The sequence below is a fragment of the Protomyctophum parallelum genome (genome assembly GCF_964188405.1).
Source record: "Protomyctophum parallelum genome assembly, chromosome: 17".
Taxonomy (NCBI): Eukaryota; Metazoa; Chordata; class Actinopteri; order Myctophiformes; family Myctophidae; genus Protomyctophum; species Protomyctophum parallelum.
Window position 1 is genome coordinate 19918738 of NC_139719.1, and position 22500 is coordinate 19941237.

Genomic DNA, 22500 nt, shown 5'->3' on the forward strand with positions numbered 1-22500 from the left:
CCATTTTTCGAATATTATCAAAACGTTTGCCAGATAGCAGATACTCTCCACCTTTAACCCATTCTGGGTTAAATGGTGCTTTAAGCATTGTGTTATACTTGAAGCTATTGCAAAATAGCAGATCTACAAGCTCACAACTCATCCTGCTCCACTCTATTGATCTAGTCTAAACGGCGTGGAGGATGCGCTCGCTCGCTGCTCCTTTGAGGTTCTGCGGTGTGTGTGTGTGTGTGTGTGTGTGTGTGTGTGTGTGTGTGTGTGTGTGTGTGTGTGTGTGTGTGTGTGTGTGTGTGTGTGTGTGTGTGTGTGTGTGTGTGTGTGTGTGTGTGTGTGTGTGTGTGTGTGCGCGTGCGCATACCGTCCGTGTCCGATGGATAACCCTCATTCATGTCCAAAACTGTTATGTTGCGGGAAATGTAAAATAAATAAATGAGATAAAATGAAGTCAAATCAAGACATTTGTATGTAAATCATGTCCTGCACATAAATCTACATTCATTAAAACTCTGAACTCTGACTGGGGGAGGGAGTCTGGGAGATAGGTGGGTCATTATTTCCAAGTGTGGAATGCCCTCGACCACCCTCCCTCAAACAATGCAAATCTCTGGCGTCTATTCTGACCTAAGATCAGACTCTAAAAATGTCTTCTGCATCCTGACGGTTTTCTGAAAAAGCTATGTTTCTGTATGTCAGTCGTTCTTCGATTTTTCAAAAATAGCAGACCTACAAGCTCGTAGCGCGCCACTCGGTGGCGCGCTACGAGCTTGTAGATCTGCTATTTTTCAATAGCCATAGCATAACGTAATGCTAACACCAAAAGGGGCCTGAAAATCCACCTTTCAGCATGCCAAAGGGAGAGGAAATGATTACCCCCCCCCCCTAGTCTATAGTGACTACCCCCACCTCCTTATTCTTTGTTCCCCAACCTTTACATATTTTAGTTTCTTTTTAACCTTTTATTTATTATTTGAATTTTGTTGTTATTTTTTTTTCATGTCATGATTATGAATTGAATACCCAGGACCTGAATGGAAAGAGTGATCCTTTTGGACGCGTGTTTATTGCTAACAACAACGTGAAAGAAAATATTTTAAAAAATAAGCGAAGAGGTAAATATTCGTGGACGGTCAAACTATGTTGGGAATTTTTCGATGATGTGGTTTCATTCAAATTAATGTTGCACGCTGATTATCTAGACAAAGCGTGGCCCTTCATTCATTTCAGAAAGGTTGCGGACCCTCATGTGACCGATACATATCCTGGGGCGATTAGCCAAACAATAGCCTAGCCTAGCAAATAGCCAACACGTCCCGATGCGACGTGTTGTGAACTTGTATAGATCTGATATAATTTTTTGCCATCTTTGTGTGACGAAGTAGGGTATCCATTCACGAGGAAAATATGAATATACACGTTTTCTGCCCGACAGCAACGATAGACCAAGTGAGCTTGTGAGATCGATGTTGCAACATTGCGCGTGCGTGCGTGCCTGCGTGCGTGTGTGCCTGCGTGCGTGCCTGCGTGCGTGCCTGCCTGCGTGCGTGCCTGCCTGCGTGCGTGCCTGTGTGCGTGCCTGCGTGCGTGCGTGCGTGCCTGCGTGCCTGTGTGCCTGCGTGCGCAGAAGCAGTTTTTCATAACAAGCCCTGCAGTCCAGTAGGCTTTTCTCTTTTTTCTTGTATTTATTATTTTAACATTCATCAAAGCAACATGTTTGCCAAGGCAAACTCATTGCCTTCTCCAGTGAAGACTAAACTTCGAAACAAACCGACTGCACCACGGCAGGGAAACAAGCATTGTTTCATTATTATTGTGTGTTTCCCATGTGAGAGTATACAGTAGGCGGCATTAACATGCACGGTGTAAATTAACAGTAATACAGTATAAGAAAAGCATTTTTTGCATTTCACATGTTGTTTACACAACCGGCAACCGAAATGTCTGAGGGGATTTCTGTGTGCGCGTGCATTTTGTGAACGTTCCCAAAGTGTCTACTTCGTAGTATGGCGGTATATTCACACATACTCTGTTTCTCTTCCACACCCCTCCTTCTCTCTCCTTCTCTCTCCATCTCTCCTTCTCTCCTTCTCTCTCCTTCTCTCCTTCTCTCTCCTTCTCTCCTTCTCTCTCCTTCTCTCCTTCTCTCTCCATCTCTCCTTCTCTCTCCTTCTCTCCTTCTCTCTCCATCTCTCCTTCTCTCCTTCTCTCTCCTTCCCTCTCCTTCTCTCTCCTTCTCTCCTTCTCTCTCCTTCTCTCTCTCTCTCTCTCTCTCTCTCTCTCTCTCTCTCTCTCTCTATCTCTCTCTCTCTCTCTCTCTGTCCCTCTCTCTGTCTCTCTCCATCTCTCTGTCTCTCTCCGTCTCTCTGTCTCTCTCCGTCTCTCTGTCTCTCTCCGTCTCTCTGTCTCTCTCCGTCTCTCTCTCTCTCTCTCTCTCTCTCTCTCTCTCTCTCTCTCTCTCTCTCTCTCTCTGTCTCTGTCTCTGTCTCTGTCTCTGTCTCTGTCTCTGTCTCTCTCTCTGTCTCTGTCTCTGTCTCTGTCTCTGTCTCTGTCTCTGTCTCTGTCTCTGTCTCTCTCTCTCTCTCTCTCTCTCTCTCTCTCTCTCTCTCTCTCTCTGTCTCTGTCTCTGTCTCTGTCTCTCTCTCTGTGTCTCTCTCTGTGTCTCTCTCTCTCTCTCTCTCTCTCTCTCTCTCTCTCTCTCTCTCTCTCTCTCTCTCTCTCTCTCTCTCTCTCTCTCCATTCCAGGATGCTGGAGTATTCCCTCAACCTGCAGAATGTCAGCTTCACGGCCGTGCGGACGGTGCGAGTGCTCAGGCCTCTGAGGGCCATCAACAGAGTGCCAAGTGAGTGACGCCGTTTCTCTCTCTCTCTCTCGCACGCACGCACGCACGCACGCACGCACGCACGCACGCGTTCGAGGACGCACGTCCACATAGAGCTGAGCCGCACAAAAACACAGTCCCCGAAGTGTAATGTATTAAATCCAGTATCAAGGCCCATTATTTATTCAGCCATTTGATGACATTTAGCCTCTCAGGACCAAAACGTAGACTATTTCATATTTAAGTTGGATAAGATTTTGCCGCAACCGTGCCGGCACCCATGGGCGCGTTCCTGCGGGTCTGGATGATCCGGGGACCCCCCCAGGGACCCCCACATGGTAACATTCTTTTCCCAATAATAATCAAAGTACAATAGAGAGCACAGTACAGCAACTGTAAATACATGTATATAGTTGCACCTCTCAGTTCATCATTGCAGCCCATCTACAAGCTCACAATGTGACGCATTGTGAGCTTGTAGATCCGCTATTTTCAAAAAGTTATACATTTGAAAACTTGGAATGAGACATTCTGCACAATGAGTAGGCCTACCTTGTACTTTTGGTACTTTAAGTATATTTTGTACTTTTGCTCAAGTAAACTTAGAATTCCAGGCTTTTTTTTACGTAAAAAGTAGTACTTTTACACTGCAAGAAAGGATACTTTTACCCTATACTTCTTGATACTTCTTCGTCCCTCCGTCGTCGCCATCGACAGCGACGACAGCGAAGAGCGTCTGGCGCGTCTAAACGGCAGTCTGGACTCTATAATGTGGTCAAATTGGGGTCAGATGGATTGGGGTCCCGGTGTTAATCGTCCGGTGGACCGCCAATTGGATTCCTCTCTATCTGGGTCAGGGACGAGGCCGTCCCCACTTAGCATTCCACTCAGTCTCTCACTATACTGTGGCTTTCCCAAGCCTTGGTGCAGCCAGCCAGCCAGAGTCCGGAGTCGGAGAGTCCGGCAGATTTATGTGATTTTCTCCCTCGCTGGCTTTTATTCTAAAGGGCCATGCACTTCGCAGTCGCGTATGGCCGTATGCACAGTGCCGTGCACGGCTGTGGCTCAGGGGGTATAGAGCCGAGGTTTAGAGGTAGTGATTTTTTCCATGGTTGTCTGCACTTGTTTTGTTTTGATCAAGCTGGAATTCCTGGACATTGTTTTCCTGAGCTGCTACAAAAATCCCTTTTGTGAAAAAACAATGCAGCGCTGTCTTCTGTGGCAGGTGTTCAACGTGACATCTGTCTTCTGTGGCAGATGTTCAACGTGACATCTGTCTTCTGTGGCAGATGTTCAACGTGACATCTGTCTTCTGTGGCAGATGTTCAACGTGACATCTGTCTTCTGTGGCAGATGTTCAACGTGACATCTGTCTTCTGTGGCAGGTGTTCAACGTGACATCTGTCTTCTGTGGCAGGTGTTCAACGTGACATCTGTCTTCTGTGGCAGGTGTTCAACGTGACATCTGTCTTCTGTGGCAGATGTTCAACGTGACATCTGTCTTCTGTGGCAGGTGTTCAACGTGACATCTGTCTTCTGTGGCAGGTGTTCAACGTGACATCTGTCTTCTGTGGCAGGTGTTCAACGTGACATCTGTCTTCTGTGGCAGATGTTCAACGTGACATCTGTCTTCTGTGGCAGATGTTCAACGTGACATCTGTCTTCTGTGGCAGGTGTTCAACGTTACATCTGTCTTCTGTGGCAGATGTTCAACGTGACATCTGTCTTCTGTGGCAGGTGTTCAACGTGACATCTGTCTTCTGTGGCAGATGTTCAACGTTACATCTGTCTTCTGTGGCAGGTGTTCAACGTTACATCCATTGATGATGAGTTTAGGTCACTTTAGGACCTAAAGGACCTAAATGCTCCTGTCCACATGTCGAAGTGTCCTTGGGCAAGACACTGAACCCCCACATTGCCTCCAATGAGTCGGTCGGTGCTATAGCTCGCCACCGTTGGTGTGTGAATGTGAGAAGTGAGGATGCTGGCGTCGACTGTTCGCCGCTTCACCTCCCATTGTATGAATTAATGGACCAGTGTGAAGCGCTTTGAGCACTTGGAAAAGCGCTATAAAAATGCTATTCATTATTTTCCGATAAAAAAAACTCACAAATCTCTCGCCACCCCTCTTGCGGGGACACCTTTACTCATCACCACCACACACCTGTACTCCATCACACACCTGTTCTCACCACCACACACACCTGTACTCCATCACACACCTGTTCTCATCTCCACCACACACCTGCTCTCTCACACACACACACACACACACACACACACACACACACACACACACACACACACACACACCTGTTCTCATCACAGTACTCATCACCACTTAAGAGTTGCACATGCACATTACAGGACTCTATGTCCTCCATTACTCTCCATTAGTCTTTCGACAGCGCGCATTCAATTACCAAAAGAACACATCTAATGTTCCGCCGCAGCCTAAACCGTTTAGTTTATCCATTATCCAACTCCGACGGGGTCATTTGGTTAGATTTTGGACATCATCGGAGCTATTATACCAGCTCATGTGTAGCGTTTCTTCTTCAGAAAACCGCCACGATTTAGAAGAGTGTCCGTGTCTCACCTTGACGGATGCCGTCGTGGACGAGCAGTCGCTGCCATACACGCTGTCATTATCTCCCCTCTGCCGCTCACACACACATAGGAGCACACCGGAGAGATTAGGGCAGGAGGAGCGATGCCTCTCATGCTGTGTGTGTGTGTGTGTGTGTGTGTGTGTGTGTGTGTGTGTGTGTGTGTGTGTGTGTGTGTGTGTGTGTGTGTGTGTGTGTGTGTGTGTGTGTGTGTGTGTGTGTGTGTGTGTGTGTGGACTGTGCACGTACGTCAGGTGCGTGACTGGGACATCAACCCAGTCCCCGAGCCACTCCTGTGCAAACAAACAAAACTCCCTCCCCGTCAATCAAACTGACAACGCTCATTTCAAGTCAGGCACACGCACGCACGCTATGTAGATCATTATTAGGCATTCTAGTGTTATATGCCTCTGCCTAATCGCAGGACTAATAGTAGGAGGGATGATTTGCTCCGGCCCTGTTCCATGAAATTGACATCTGAAGGGGGGGGGGGGGGCTCTTCCTCTCCCTCCGCCTCCCCCTCCTCCCTCCTAGCCTCCTCCTCCTCCTCCCCCTCCTCCCTTCTAGCCTCCTCCTCCTCCACCCCCTCCTCCCTCCTAGCCTCCTCCTCCCTCCTCCTAGCCTCCCTGAGTCATTCCTCTCACATCATGGCAGCCTAATCAGAGCCTGTGGAGAAGCATTGCTTCTATTCATCATGTCCCCATGATGTCCACTGCCCAGTGAACGGGCCTGTTTATTGGACAGCTCTCTTTTGGAGGACTATTTTGAGGCTGTGTGTGTGTGTGTGTGTGTGTGTGTGTGTGTGTGTGTGTGCGTGTGCATGTGCGTGTGCATGTGCGTGTGTGTGTGTGTCTGGGAGAAAAACAAAAACATGACTTTTTTTTATTCAATTCAAAAGAGTAAACTAAATGTGACCAAATTTGACTGAGAATTTTAGTTTTTTCATGTTTATTATGAAAGCAGGGAATCATAGCTTCAAATTGTCATATTGGTTCAGTTTGACCCACCAGAAGACAGCGAATTGAGAAAACAGGCTCGAAAGGTTCACTGTGGTCTCTAACATTACACCTGCTTGCATGTTTAAGCATTTATGTCGATTTCAGCTCTGACACTTATTTCAGACATGCTCTAGACCACACAAACACACCAAGCTGGCCATAGGGGGTGCTAGCTCCCCTCAAAGAGCCAAAATGCAAAATGCTTGTCATTCAGCCTCACTTTGAGTTGCTCAGTGGACTGTCTCTCACACAGCGATATGGAGAAAAATATCACACCCGCGTGACGTGAGCGGCACTGTTATCACCATACATCATTCCGTGCTCACACACACACAGCCTCAAAATACAACACAGCTCAGTGTTAGGGAACGCTGTAGCCTGTGGAAGACCCATAGATCCATAGATCCATAGACCCCAAGGTAGCCGCAATGAAGTAATAAATATAGCGATATAGTTCAAAGGGTGCAGATGAAGAACAGCTGCACTAATTGGCGTCGTTAAGGCATGCACTGCAACAGTTTGTGTCTCGTTTGATGTCACACCAGAATATATAAGATGATGCATGATGAAAATTACTGTAGACGTCGAGAGAGAAGAGAGCCAGACAGACAGACAGACAGACAGAGTGATGTTGTCTTGGACCGTTTCCAAAGCAGGAGGACCAAAGCGAGCCTATCATGCTGCTGTAGCAGTGAGGAATAATCTGTATTCCTTTGGAGGCTACTGTTATGGAAGGACCTTCAACAACATGGAACAGATGGATGTCCATGTCTTCAACACAGTGTCTTTATGCTGGAAGAAGTTACCTCCAGTGGAACCAGGAAGAGGAGACGGTGACCTTGAGGTTCCTTCCATGCTCCACGGCCACACAGCTGTGTTGGTTGAAGATACAGTCTACATCTGGGGCGGGACATGTAGAGAGGAGGTCTACGTCTACGTCTATATGCTTTATACATTTGATGTTGACTCCCACAGATGGTTCCAACCCAGGGTTTCTGGGACTGTTCCAGAGGAGAGGTGCTACCACTCAGCCTGTGTGTTGGAGAAGGTCATGTTTATCCATGGAGGACACACCAAGCTGACTAAATACACTAATGACATGTACAAGTTGGACACCAGCACAATGGTCTGGACTTTAATTAACCCCAGAGGAACTCCACCTCATGCTTCACACCGTCACTCTGCCACCATCATCGGGACAAAGATGTTTGTATGCGGGGGCTGGGGGAGGCCCCAGGGCTACAAAACCATCAGAGTGTTTGACACAGAGACAAACGCCTGGCTGGACACACCTTCTGCACAACTTCTACCAGAAGATCGTTTCAGCATGTATCATACAGCATGTATCTACAATGGAGAGCTGTACAAAGTTGGTGGCTGGAACTGTAACCAGAACTTCAATGATGTGTGGAAATTCAGTCCAGAGACCTTCTCCTGGAAGAATGTTGAGCCCAGGGCTCGACGCTTAGCATTTTTCCAAGTAGCACGTGTGCGCCTAAGTTGAAAAGTCTAGTAGCACACAAATTATTTTAGGAGCACAATGAAAAGTTATCAAATAATGTGTTTTTGAGGGGCGCTAGCCCCTCCTATATACAGCTTTAGTCCCCACACGTCTCAATATTTGCCATTTACAATGAACGGAGAAATTAGGTTAAAATTCCGCTAAATATGACGTAAATTAAATCATGATGTATGATGATAAGAGTGCCCCTCACTTCACACAAGTGTGATTTTTCTTTAATAAAGTGATATGAGGTAGGGGCAGGCAATATGACAAAATATTATATCACAATATCTTTTCAGAAATGATCACAATATTGATATTCATCTGGATATCATATATTTTTTATATAATCTATATAATCAATTTGTTTTTATACTGATAGACTATTAGTTTGGTATGCAGATAGATATAGTCAATTCATTTTGTGAATGGATGGACAGACAGACAGACAGACTATCCGTTTTTATCTTGATGTTCTATCATGTGAGTGTGACATTTAGTGCAGAGGCTACTCGATGGTGAATTAGTAATGTAACATTCTCCTTGGCTTTGACTGCTTGCCTTCAGTTCAGACAGAACATCGGACAGAAGGCTACACCTCGGTGTGATGGAAGGAGATGGTGGTGATGATCTTTGCCTTTTTTACGTTGCTCTGACCAGAGCTACGTAGCTCTGGTCCATAGCTCTAGTCTAATGCGTTGCATTTAGAGTTATGGACCTGAGCTAGCCACTGACTAATATATCCAGCCAGGTCAGTCATTCGTATTGCGCTGCACACACGCTTTTAGCGAGGTGCTAAGCAAGGGTTGTTTTGGTATATCAATCAATCCGTCCAATCCATGTGCGTGCGCACGTACACTCTTTACGTGCGCGGCTGCACGCTGTTTCACCCACGTTTGGTTAAAAGTTATATCAAGTGATGTTTTAACATTACAAACTTTCTAAATAACTTTAGTATTCAACGTGTCGGGGTCCTAGCAACTCCTTCTGTCTTCTGTGCTACCAATACATGCTATCCTGCTGCGTTCGCTCCGCTGCTGACAGGGAAGAGAACTGAGCAGCAACACAGGGAGGGGAGGGGCAAAGGGACAGATCTTCAAATGAACACCGCATTGAGCCTCGACACGTTGTTAGCTTGTAGCTCTGCTCTTTTTGGCGAACGACACCGCCGTTCAGAAATATAAATTTAGTTATAGAACCGCGACTATAGAATGTGCACTTGCTGTAGACAGAGACTTGTCTTTATCACGATTGAATGGTCAAATCCTGTAGTCGCACCTGTGCTACAAATTGAATTTTACAACTCGCACGGTGATATTTTTAGTCGCAAATGTGAGCACCTAGTCGCACTGTTGAGCCCTGGAAGCGACAACATGACAATGATGCCTGCACGTCATTTTGAACGGAAGCCAACAACATTTTGAGTTTAGAAATACAAAAATATAAAAAAATGGATGTACAATGTTCGTGCCACGCTGTGAGCTTGTAGATCTGCTATTTTAGAGCACCACCGTTCTAAATCCTCAGAGGTTTAAAAAAGAAAAATCACACCCGTGTGAAGTGAGGGGCGCTCTTATCATACATCATCTCGTCCGGCCAATGATAATTTGCGTCCTCACCTTCATCTTTAATGTTTGTGACACGCAAAACGGTCCATTCATTGCCAATGTCATTTTAAAGCCTGTGCATGCGCGCACACACACACACACACACACACACACACACACACACACACACACACACACACACACACACACACACACTACATGGGAGGGGCTAGCGCCCCTCAACAATTACATAGACTGGATACACTGGTGTCTCTTCGAGTCAGTTAACTTGAAACGTTTGTCACATTGTTTACAGTTGTATGTTTTTTTCTCTAGTGTGGCTACGCAGGTGTGTCTTAAGACTACGTAACTGACTAAAACTCTTGTCACACTGTTTACAGTGGTATGGTTTTTCTCCAGTGTGGCTACGCAGGTGTACCTCTAGATGACCTAACTGACTGAAACTCTTGTCACACTCTTTACAGTGGTATGGTCTTTCTCCAGTATGGATACGCTGGTGTGTCTTCAAGTTACCTGACTTACTGAAACTCTTGTCACACTCTTTACAGTGGTATGGTCTTTCTCCAGTATGGATACGCTGGTGGGTCTTCAAGTGACCTGACACACTGAAACTCTTGTCACACTCTTTACAGTGGTATGGTCTTTCTCCAGTATGGATACGCTGGTGTGTCTTCAAGTCACCTGACGCACTGAAACTCTTGTCACATTGTTTACAGTGGTATGGTCTTTCTCCCGTATGGATTCGCTGATGTATCCTCAGATTACCCATGTCACTGAAACTCTTGTCACACTCTTTACAGTGGTATGGTCTTTCTCCAGTATGGATACGCTGGTGTGTCCTCAAGTGACCTGACAAAGTGAAACTCTTGTCACACTCTTTACAGTGGTATGGTCTTTCTCCAGTATGGATACGCTGGTGTGTCTTCCAGTCACCTGACGCACTGAAACTCTTGTCACACTCTTTACAGTGGTATGGTCTTTCGCCAGTGTGGAGACGCTGATGTCTCTTCAAGTCACCTGACACACTGAAACTCTTGTCACACTCTTTACAGTGGAATGGTCTTTCTCCAGTATGGATACGCTGGTGTGTCTTCAAGTGACCTGACACACTGAAACTCTTGTCACACTCTTTACAGTGGTATGGTCTTTCCCCAGTGTGGAGACGCTGGTGTGTCTTCAAGCCACCTGACACACTGAAACTCTTGTCACACTCTTTACAGTGGTATGGTCTTTCTCCAGTATGGATACGCTGGTGGGTCTTCAAGTGACCTGACACACTGAAACTCTTGTCACACTCTTTACAGTGGTATGGTCTTTCTCCAGTGTGGCTACGCTGGTGTACCTCTAGATGACCTAACTGACTGAAACTCTTGTCACACTCTTTACAGTGGTATGGTCTTTCTCCAGTATGGATACGCTGGTGTGTCTTCAAGTTACCTGACTCACTGAAACTCTTGTCACACTCTTTACAGTGGTATGGTCTTTCTCCAGTATGGATACGCTGGTGTGTCTTCAAGTCACCTGACACACTGAAACTCTTGTCACATTGTTGACAGTCGTATGGCTTTTCTCCAGTGTGGACACGCTGGTGTGTCTTCAGATTCTTTGGCCGATTGAAACTCTTATCACACCGTTTGCACATGTGGGTCTTCTTTCCTGTGTAACTCGGTCGATTTGCCTTCACTTCTCCCGCCAGAGCAACATTCTCGGTAAACTGTTGACGACCGTTGGATTCATGCTCATCCTTCTCTCTTTGGTTCTGGCTGGCTATACAGAGCAGTTTATTCGCTGAAGGGGCTGGTGAATGGACCTGCTCGTTCCTCTGCGTTTGGCCGTAGAGGTCGATGTGGCTCCTCTTCATGGGTTCATGGAGATGGGTGGAGGCACGGGCATGTGGACGCTGAGAACGGGAGACCCGAATCTGGAACGATTGCGGCTCACTGTTCGCTTCCATCGTCAAATGGACTGTGACGCGGGTGAGAGTTCTAGGTTGGACAATAGTCTTTTTGTACTATATATCCCTCTTCTACGTTTCTCTCTTCACTCGCTCACGCCGCGTACCCGAAGAAACTCCCTCTGGATAAAGCTCTATGCTACACACGAGATGAGTGAAAGTCTAAAGACAATTCGCACGATATTTATGCTGACCGGGAGCTCAGGTCCTGACAGCGTTACACAACATAAACTGTTGCCGTGCGAGCGTAGACATTCAGATTTGCGCAGGCTGTCCATTTGCGAGCGACGCTCCTATACTACGACATCACCACTATGACATCACCACCAATGACGGCAGAGATCCACACAGTGATCCACATCTCTGAACAGTTCATCTCAGGCTCTTATCGTACTGTACATCATCATGCATCATCTCATACTGGCCAATCATAATATTTCACGTCATATTCGGTGGACATTTGACCTAATTTCTCCTTTCAATGTCCATGGCAAATATGAGACGTGTGGAGACAAGATGACGTACATTTTCCCTTTGTCAATGGTATTTAATGTTTGTGTTGCGGACAAAAGCTGTATATAGGAGGGCTAGCAGCCCTCAAAATAACATAATGTCGCTACTGTATATAAACTCGGCACAAAAGGTTTGGAAACTTTACTTTTGTCGCTTATTTTTCCTTATTACTCACATGCTTTTAGATCTGCTATTTTAGAGCACCACCTTTCTAAATCCTCAGAGGTTTAAAAAAGAAAAATCACACCCGTGTGAAGTGAGGGGCGCTCTTATCATACATCATCTCGTCCGGCCAATGAGAATTTGCGTCCTCACCTTCATCTTCAATGTTTGTGTTTATACAAACACGCAAAACGGTCCATTCATTGCCAATGTCATTTTTAGGCCTGTGCATGCGCGCACACACACACACACACACACACACACACACACACACACACACACACACACACACACACACACACAGACACACACACACACACACACACACACACACAGTACATGGGAGGGGCTAGCGCCCCTCAACAATTACAAAGACTGGATACACTGGTGTCTCTTCGAGTCAGTTAACTTGAAATGTTTGTCACATTGTTTACAGTTGTATGTTTTTTTTTTCTCCAGTGTGCATATGCAGGTGTGTCTTAAGACTACGTAACTGACTAAAACTCTTGTCACACTGTTTACAGTGGTATGGTTTTTCTCCAGTGTGGAGACGCAGGTGTACCTCTAGATGACCTAACTGACTGAAACTCTTGTCACACTCTTTACAGTGGTATGGTTTTTCTCCAGTGTGGATACGCTGGTGTACCTCTAGATGACCTAACTGACTGAACCTCTTGTCACAGTCTTTACAGTGGTATGGTCTTTCTCCAGTATGGATACGCTGGTGTGTCTTCAAGTGACCTGACACACTGAAACTCTTGTCACACTCTTTACAGTGGTATGGTCTTTCTCCCGTATGGATTCGCTGATGTATCCTCAGATTACCCATGTCACTGAAACTCTTGTCACACTCTTTACAGTGGTATGGTCTTTCTCCAGTATGGATTCGCTGATGTTTCTTCAAGTCACCTGACACACTGAAACTCTTGTCACACTCTTTACAGTGGTATGGTCTTTCTCCAGTGTGGATACGCTGGTGTGTCTTCAAGTCACCTGACGCACTGAAACTCTTGTCACATTGTTTACAGTGGTATGGTCTTTCTCCAGTATGGATTCGCTGATGTATCCTCAGATTACCCATGTCACTGAAACTCTTGTCACATTGTTTACAGTGGTATGGTCTTTCTCCAGTATGGATTCGCTGATGTTTCTTCAAGTCACCTGACACACTGAAACTCTTGTCACACTGTTTACAGTGGTATGGTCTTTCTCCAGTGTGGAGACGCAGGTGTGCCTTTAGATTACCTAACTGACTGAAACTCTTGTCACACTGTTGACAGTCGTATGGCTTTTCTCCAGTGTGGACACGCTGGTGTCTCTTCAGATAATTTGGCCGATTGAAACTCTTATCACACCGTTTACACATGTGGGTCTTCTTTCCTGTGTAACTCGACGGGTTTGCCTTCACTTCTCCCGCCAGAGCTACATTCTCGGTAAACTGTTGACGACCGTTGGATCCATGCTCATCCGTCTCTCTTTGTTTCTTGTTGGCTATACAGAGCAGTTTATTCGCTGACGGGGCTGGTGAATGGACCTGCTCGTTCCTCTGCGTTTGGCCGTAGAGGTCGATGTGGCTCCTCTTCATGGGTTCATGGAGATGGGTGGAGGCACGGGCATGTGGACGCTGAGAACGGGAGACCCGAATCTGGAACGATTGCGGCTCACTACTCGCTTCCATCGTCAAATGGACTGTGACGCGGGTGAGAGTTCTAGGTTGGACAATAGTCTTTTTGTACTATATATCCCTCTTCTACGTTTCTCTCTTCACTCGCTCACGCCGCGTACCCGAAGAAACTCCCTCGGGATAAAGCTCTATGCTACACACCGAGATGATTGAAAGTCTAAAGACAATTTGCACGATATTTATGCTGACCGGGAGCTCAGATCCTGACAGCGTTACACAACATAAACTGTTGCCGTGCGAGCGTAGAAATTCAGATTTGCGCAGGCTGTCCATTTGCGAGCGACGCTCCTATACTACGACATCACCACTATGACATCACCGATATGACATCACCACCAATGACGGCAGAGATCCACACGGTGATCCACATCTCTGAACAGTTCATCTCAGGCTCTTATCATCGTACTGTACATCATCATGCATCATCTCATACTGGCCAATCATATTTTACGTCATATTTGGCGGACATTTGACCTAATTTCTCCTTTCATTGTCCATGGCAAATATGAGACGTGTGGAGACAAGATGACGTACATTTTCCCTTTGTCAATGGTATTTAATGTTTGTGTTGCGGACAAAAGCTGTATATAGGAGGGCTAGCAGCCCTCAAAATAACATAATGTCGCAACTGTATATAAACTCGGCACAAAAGGTTTGGAAACTTATTTACTTTGGTCGCTTATTTGTCCTTATTACTGTGGGAGAGTGCACGGTTATTTGTCCTTATTACTGTGGGAGAGTGCACGGTTATGTTTTTTTCCTTCATGTTTTTCTATCATGTGAGTGTGACATTTAGTGCAGAGGCTACTCGATGGTGAATTAGTAATGTAACATTCTCCTTGGCTTTGACTGCTTGCCTTCAGTTCAGACAGAACATCGGACATATGGAAGGCGTGATGGAAGGAGATGGTGGTGATGATCTTTGCCTTTTTTACGTTGCTCGTTATGCAGGCCAGTGAGGCCACTGACTAGCTCTGGTCCATAGCTCTAGTCTAATGCGTTGCATTTAGAGTTATGGACCTGAGCTAGCCACTGACTAATATATCCAGCCAGGTCGGTCATTCGTATTGTGCTGCACACACGCTTTTAGGGCGGTGGGAGCAAAGGGACAGATCTTCAAATGAACACCGCATTGAGCCTCGACACGTTGTTAGCTTGTAGCTCTGCTCTTTTTGGCGAACGACACCGCCGTTCAGAAATATAAATTTGGGTATAGCACCGCGACTATAGAATTGCTGTAGACAGAGACTTGTCTTTATCACGATTGAATGGTCAAATCCTGTAGTCGCACCTGTGCTACAAATTGAATTTTACAACTCGCACAGTGATATTTTTAGTCGCAAATGCGAGTACCTAGTCGCACTGTCGAGCCCTGGTTGAGCCCAAGTGCATGTAAGCTAGAAGTTATTCAGTACGCTCTGGACCAATCAGAACTCCCACACGACATCAGGTGGGAACTGGCAGCCATGGCAACCAACGACAACAGACGACAACAACAACAACCGAGACCACATTCCAGATGAAGGAACAGCAGAAAGATCAAGAAATGATGGATCAACATCTCATCCCACCTGATGCTGAGCCACCTCTCAGCATCACTTACTGGGATTCAAATCTCAGGAGACTCCTTCTCTCCAGACAGGCTCTCTAACCATTCAGCTAGGCATCAAACAATGACAATTGTTCCGTCCAACACAATGCGGTGGAAACACAAACCTGTGTCTGTATGTTCCAAACTGAACACGGTGGAACTCTCTTTATTGTATATTTATTTATATTATCTTTTTTTATTTAAAGGACCAAGCAGTCCTGAAAGAAAGAGAGAGAGAGAGAGAGAGGAAAAACAGTGGATTAAGAACCTCAACGCAGATTTTCCTGGAGGTTTAAACATGCCAAAATATTAGACAAGTTGTTTTGATTTTGTACCAAAACTCCACAGCCATATACATGCTAAACACATACAACAATCAATGGAAATCAGACTTTGAATATTAGCACATTTCACACCAAGCCAACCTGGGACACGAAGCAAGAGGTGTCACTGACACCCAATGGGCCATTAGACACCGGGCCCAGGAAACAAAAGATAAACACATGACAGGGACACCTTGAAATATACATGTTAATTAGAAGAGCCTGGGTTTTTTTCTTTTCTTTTTAAAATGGAAACTCAAATAACAAAAAAATATCTAGTTTTAAAGAACAGACCAAATATGTAAACCTAAATCCCAACGCTAAACCTAAACCTCACAGGAAGCCACGAGCTAGTCATACAACCTGCCACTGGCTAATTGAGGAGCCATGGGGTGAATTAACCCTAAACAAAGCCCAATAAGGCTAAATAAACAAATCCTAAAACAATAGGGTAAACTTAAACTCAGGGATAAACTGGAGGAAATCTAAGAGTGGTTAGATCATCAGGCTTCCTTCAAATACATGGCACTGCACTGTACTTACATTATGTAAGTACAATGCACTGAAGTCCCCTCAGTCAACCCCCGCCACTCATGCCCCCTCTCTCTCTCTCTCTCTCTCTCTCTCTCTCTCTCTCTCTCTCTCTCTCTCTCTCTCTCTCTCTCTCTCTCTCTCTCTCTCTCTCTCTCTCTCTCTCTCTCTCTCTCTCTCTCGCTCACTCACTGCCTTGCTCTCTCCCACAATGTTAATGTTAAGTTAGTAAAGTTACATGCCAATCGTTTGGCTAATAAACACTACCGCGTTTTGGCCTTTTCTGCTGCAACTTCCAAAGCTAAAGGAGTGGCAATCTTGGCTAGACGCAGAATTAGACTAGATTTTTTGGGTGATTGGTCTGACAATGATGGTAGGATAACTATTGCTAAAATCCGCTTGGAGGGCAAAATGCTTGCTTTAGTGTCTGTTTACGCTCCCAATGTTCTGGACAAAGGATTTTACAAATTACTAACTAAAACTCTATTGGATTTGACGGAATTTAAAATCATAGTTGGTTCTGATTTAAATGCGGCGTGGAACTATGGCTTGGACAGATCCACTGCAACAGAGAGCAGAGATCAGTCACTAACGTCTGCAGAACTTCGTGCTTGGGCTGGCTCGACCGGCATGGTTGACATGTGGCGATTAATTAATCCCAAAGTTAGAGATTATTCTTTTCTATCTGGAAGGCATGGTTCGTTTTCCCGGATCGATTACATCTTTGCCCCCAGGGATTTGTTTCACAAAATCAACAAGGTTGAATTGCTTCCAATGTCTCTCTCGGATCACAAAGCGGTGTTGTGTGTCGCATCTCTACGGCAGGTGATGGATAGGGCACCTAGGTGGCGGTTTAATACCACACTATTGCGCAGTACACCATTTGTAGAGCAATTCCAAGCTGGTTTACGTGAATTCTTAAATATCAATGTGGGCTCAGTTGATGACCCTAGAATTCAATTAAGGGATTTATCAGAAGTAACTCAACACTCTATTCTTCTACTGTGAGACAGTTAAGGTCAGTTGAACTAGAGGCCCGCTTTGCCACGTTGGATTCTGCTCTCCAGAATAGCTTTGATGAACGCACAGCAACCCAGAGAGAGCTAGTTAAGAAAGAAATTAACTCCATTCTTAAACGTCGTTCTGAGTTTCAAATGAAACGTACACGACAAAATTATTATTTCAATAGTGCAAGGCCTAGCCATCTACTAGCACTACGTCTTAAGTCTAATGAGCATTTTGCAGATATTGTAAGTGCCAAGTCAACAACTGGAGCCATGATTACAGAACCTAAAGGGGTCAATAACGTGTTTCGTGATTTTCATAATGAGCTCTACACCTCTGAGGTTGTTCATAATGTAGGTAAATGTAATGACTTTCTATCTACAATTCAGTTACCAACCCTCAGCGAGGCCGACGCAGAGGCTTTAGATAGAGCGGAATTAAAGGAAGCAGTCAGTGGGATGCGCAAAGGCAAGTCACCGGGTTTGGATGGGATACCACCTGAACTATACACTCTGTTTTGGGACGATCTGGGTCCGCACATGCATGATATGTTTCAGTTTGCGATTGAAAGGGGCTCCTTCTCCAGAGACGTTAATGTAGCCAATTATATCTTTGTTGTTGAAGAAGAACAAAGACCCCACGGAATGTGGGAGCTACAGGCCGCTCTCACTGTTGAATGCTGACCTAAAAATATTTGCTAAGGTGCTCGCAGGTCGTTTACAGGGTTACATGACTAGGTTGGTACATTGTGATCAGACAGGTTTTATAGGCACCAGATTGGCCACTGATAATGTTAGACGATTGTTGCATATTATTGACCGAGCTGGTGACCTCCGATCTCCTGCTGCGGTGCTGTCGCTCGATGCTATGAAAGCCTTTGACCGTTTGGAGTGGCCTTTTCTGTGGGCGGTGCTGGATAAGATGGGATTTGGTCCAACATTCATCACATTGATTAAGGTATTGTACTCAAATCCAACAGCGATGGTATTAACAGGCAAGATTTGTTCTCCACTGTTCACGATAGGCAGGTCGTCGAGGCAAGGTTGCCCCCTTAGTCCTCTCCTTTTTGCCCTCTCGCTCGAACCGTTAGCGCAGACAGTACGTCAGTCCACAGCGATCACACCTATCTCAGTTAACAACACACAACATCGTATTTCTTTATATGCGGACGACATCCTGCTGTTTATTGAGAATGCTCCACAGTCAATTACACACATTCTTAAGATTTTTGATCAGTTCAGTGCCATCTCAGGCTACAAAATCAATTGGACAAAGTCAGCCCTTTTGCCGCTAAATGAGGAGATGAGATCTGTTGTTCTGCCTCCCATAATCCCAGTAGTGAACAAATTTTAATATCTTGGCATAGATGTGTTCCCGTCTCTTCAAGCTACTGTTAAAAACAATTATAGTGACACTTTGAACAAAATTTGTCTTGATTTAGACAGATGGTCGTCATTTCCCAACTCTCTTAGAGCTCGAGTATCAATCATAAAGATGAATGTCCTCCCTAGGGTTAATTTTGTGAGTTCTATGCTCCCACTGCCACCGCCAGCACAGTATTGGACTAAGATTCATTCTGCTATATCTAAATTTGTGTGGAATAGGAAACGCCCACGTCTCAAACTTTCCTTGTTACAGCGGGCCAGAGCTGATGGCGGTCTCTCGTTGCCTAACTTCAAATTATATTATTGGGCTTTCACTCTTCGCCCCATTTTAAGATATTTCGACTCAACTATAAAGGTTTGTTGGCGAGAGCTTGAGGAGAGTTTGGTTCATCCTGTTGAATTGAGAGATCTGATCTATTCAAACATAACGAATAGTCAATGCAAAGTTCGCTTTGGGCCAATCATTTCTCAGTTAGTAACAGTGTGGAGAGCGGCTGAAAAATTCCCCAGTGTTCAACAATGATGGTTTGCTTTTGGACAATCGTCCTATTCGTTTTCCCAGATGGAGTTCCAAGGGGATTCATACTTTGGGTGATTTATTTGATGTTAATGGTTTGCGTTCTTTCCAGAATTTATGTGATATTTTTAACTTTCCTGGTAACTCTTTTTTTTTCTATTCACAATTGAGAACTGCCATGAGGACATATGGGGTTCCATGGCAGACCCCCCTTGCAATGCACCCTTTGCATAGACTTATCTGTGATGTTAGGTCAAGAGGTTTTGTTTCCATATTGTATGATTATTTATTAGAATCTAGTTATGGGACCTTGCCTGTCGATACTGTATGGAGGAATGACATACCAAATCTAGATCCAGATTGGAGCTGGGATACAGTGTGGTCTAATGTTGTACTGTCTTCTAGGAATCCTGATCATCAACAAATTCATCTAACTTTTGTTCATAGGACATACTTAACCCCCCGTAGATTGTGTGCTATGCGGATTTTAAATAATCACAACTGCACTTTCTGCACTTCGAACACCATAGGTACATTCTTTCATATGGTGTGGGAGTGTCCGAGTGTCCTCACATTTTGGAATTTGGTTGCTACTAACCTTTCGACTATTCTACAAATTAACATCACACCCTCCCCATCTCTATTCTTATTAAATGATGTATCCCAGTTGCCATTAAAGGTATATTCAGTGATTTCACTCAAAAAACCTTAGGTTTCGTTTTTGGCTGTGGGACCCCGCCTTTCGTCCAATCAGGATAGAGAGTCAAAAACGAAACCTAAGGTTTTTTGATCCCCAGGTGTTAACTGGGGACAGGGAGGAACTCCTTATATGGCCAGCACACTCTATAGTAGGGAGGATTATCACAACAAAACAAAAAAATAAGTGATATTTGAATTAAGTGAAATCACTGAATATACCTTTAAATAACACCCGTATTCGTGTCTTCTTTGCTGGCGTAACGGCCGCAAAGAAGATGGTTGCTTCGCACTGGAAACCGCCTCATACATTGTCATTTCGCCAATGGGCTTTGACCTTTCTAGATATCATTTATCTAGAAATGTCTACAGCAAGATTGCATGGTGCAAAAGAGGAAAACATTGAGATTTGGTCTGGTATTGCAGATTTGGTTAAGGGCATGGTTTAATCATTATTATTATCATTATTTATTTATTTATTTTTTGTTTCCATTGCACAGTAGTAGGAGTAATGACATTTTGTGGCATCTTTGGTCTCGGGGGAAAGGGAGGGGTGGGTGGGATTGTTTGTTTTTTGTTTCTGTGTTATTTGCTTTTGCTGTTGTGTTTTATATGTGTTTTGTTTTCTTTAAGTCATTCATGATGTTAACGTGTCTTATTGTGATTTCTGTCTTAAAATAAAAAACATTTGATAACAAAAAAAAGTTAGTAAAGTTACACCTATTTTATGTAAATAACATGGTAAAATGTGAAGCATTGGGAGGTAAAGGGGAGACACTTTAATTGTGAAGGGACGACAGGATGAGGAAAGGTGTTGTTGTTGTTAATTGTCGAGAGTAATGGCTGCGTGTGATATTGAACAGTCAAACTATTTGTATTAATACGGCTGTATCAACAAAAAAAATGATGTCATAGGTATATGGGGGCCTCATATTTTGTCTTGAAACGGGCCTCCAGATTCCTAAGGCCACCCCTGGCTCTAGTATGTGAAGAGCCTGTGCTATTAACTCATAAAGAAATAAAGAAATAAAAACTCCTCTGGTGAAAAGCTGGAATTTGCGCGATGGCAGTCTCTCAGTCAAATCTGGCCACAAATCGTAACGTGCTGTCAAAATCAACACGGGAAGAGTATAAAACAAGGATATGCTTTAGCCTCGTGCGCTCATAAATCTCACCCCACCCCGCCGCCGTCCAAATATAAAGCTAGCCTGCAGCCAAGCGCGGCGACAGTGATTGATATAGAAGCTAGTAGCGTAAGCGCACGAGTCGATAAGTGATTACACATCACGCTGGACGTATATAGGCCAATGTCCCAATGATGTATCCCTGCATCTCCTCTATCACGCGCCATCACTGTCGTCTTAATGAGAGCGTGCACGCCCAGAATAGGCTTATAGTCCCATCTCACCCGTCCCGTTCTTCTCAGAGTGGGTGCCACAAAGCGGTGGTGCAAAAAGTACTCGCATGTTTTACTTGAGTAAAAGTAATCGGGCGGCAGTGCTCCCAATGTGCAGGTTGGTGCCTCGCATGGTTTCCTCTGCCATCTGCGACGTGTGAATGTGTGAATGCGAATGACTTAACACAAAATTAACACACGCACACACGCGCACACACCGGGGAGAAACGCTTACCAAACGGGGACATTTATAGCGAGATGGAAACAGTTCATCCGGTCGGGTTCTCCATGCTTTGTTGGGCCTGCTGTTTGCAATTCAGAGACGCTACACTTCCGCCAGATAAGCCTGAAAGCTTAGCGGAGACAACAGCAGCAGCAGCATGGCAGCAGCTAACTTTCTTCTCGCTCCCTGTATCTGCTTATATTCCTCCTCCAGTGTGGCGTGCCAAGCCTCAGTACTACAATTAAGCCACTAAGACCTGGACACGCTTCTGTGTCGCCCGTATAGCTTTTAACCACTTTAACCGTTATTCTAAAACTTTAGCCGTTGAAAAAATCGTGAAAGTGTGTGCAAAATCTTTGAATGTATATTCTTTCACGGCAAACGGTATTTGCTTCTGGGGGTGGTGGCCAATTTCATATGATTTTTGGGGCCCTTGACATGAAATAGTTTGAGAGCTGCTGACATAGAAACATATAGAGACATTTTGTAGAATCTGGTCTCTGAGGTCTCAGTGAGTTAAACTGCACACGATGGGAACGTCCTATACCCTCTATTTAACTCTAGAGGCGGGCTGCTGGCGCGCGGCGAGCGGAATGTCAGCGTATCGCCTAATATTGGAAAAATAATGGGCCACTTCCATTAGCAGACAAAAGCTCTCTCCATGCTAAATACCAGCCTGCCTGTGGGTGGAATCGCTTCTATTCTTCCATTTCCGCTGTGTGCCAAAAGCAGCGTTTTCACTCAGAACATTTTTAGACAAGAAATGATCAGTTAACATTAACCTGGAGGTTAGCAGGTTTTTTTAATGTTTTATAATCACATTAATATTGCAGTTTTTATACGAAGAGAGATACCTATACCTATATGCTCAGAGTCTGGGGGGCCTGCCTCTTAGGAAATCTAATTCCAATTTACAGGATTTTGCAGGATGGTATTAAAAGCAAGAGCTATAATCACAATTCTGTCCTACGGATTTATTAGAGAAACATCATTGCATAACGATATGAATTAACCCATTTTGGGCG

The 22500-nt window shown here is 44.9% G+C and overlaps 1 protein-coding gene across 1 annotated transcript in view; it reads left to right on the forward strand.

The window, feature by feature from the left end:
- The window catches only part of cacna1g (calcium channel, voltage-dependent, T type, alpha 1G subunit), a 382705-nt gene that overhangs the window by 154215 nt on the left and 205990 nt on the right, over positions 1 to 22500 (forward strand). Inside the window, exon 5 of the mRNA XM_083787505.1 lies at positions 2740 to 2837. Coding sequence (XP_083643631.1) covers positions 2740 to 2837 — 98 coding nt within the window. The remainder of the gene's footprint in view (positions 1 to 2739; positions 2838 to 22500) is intronic.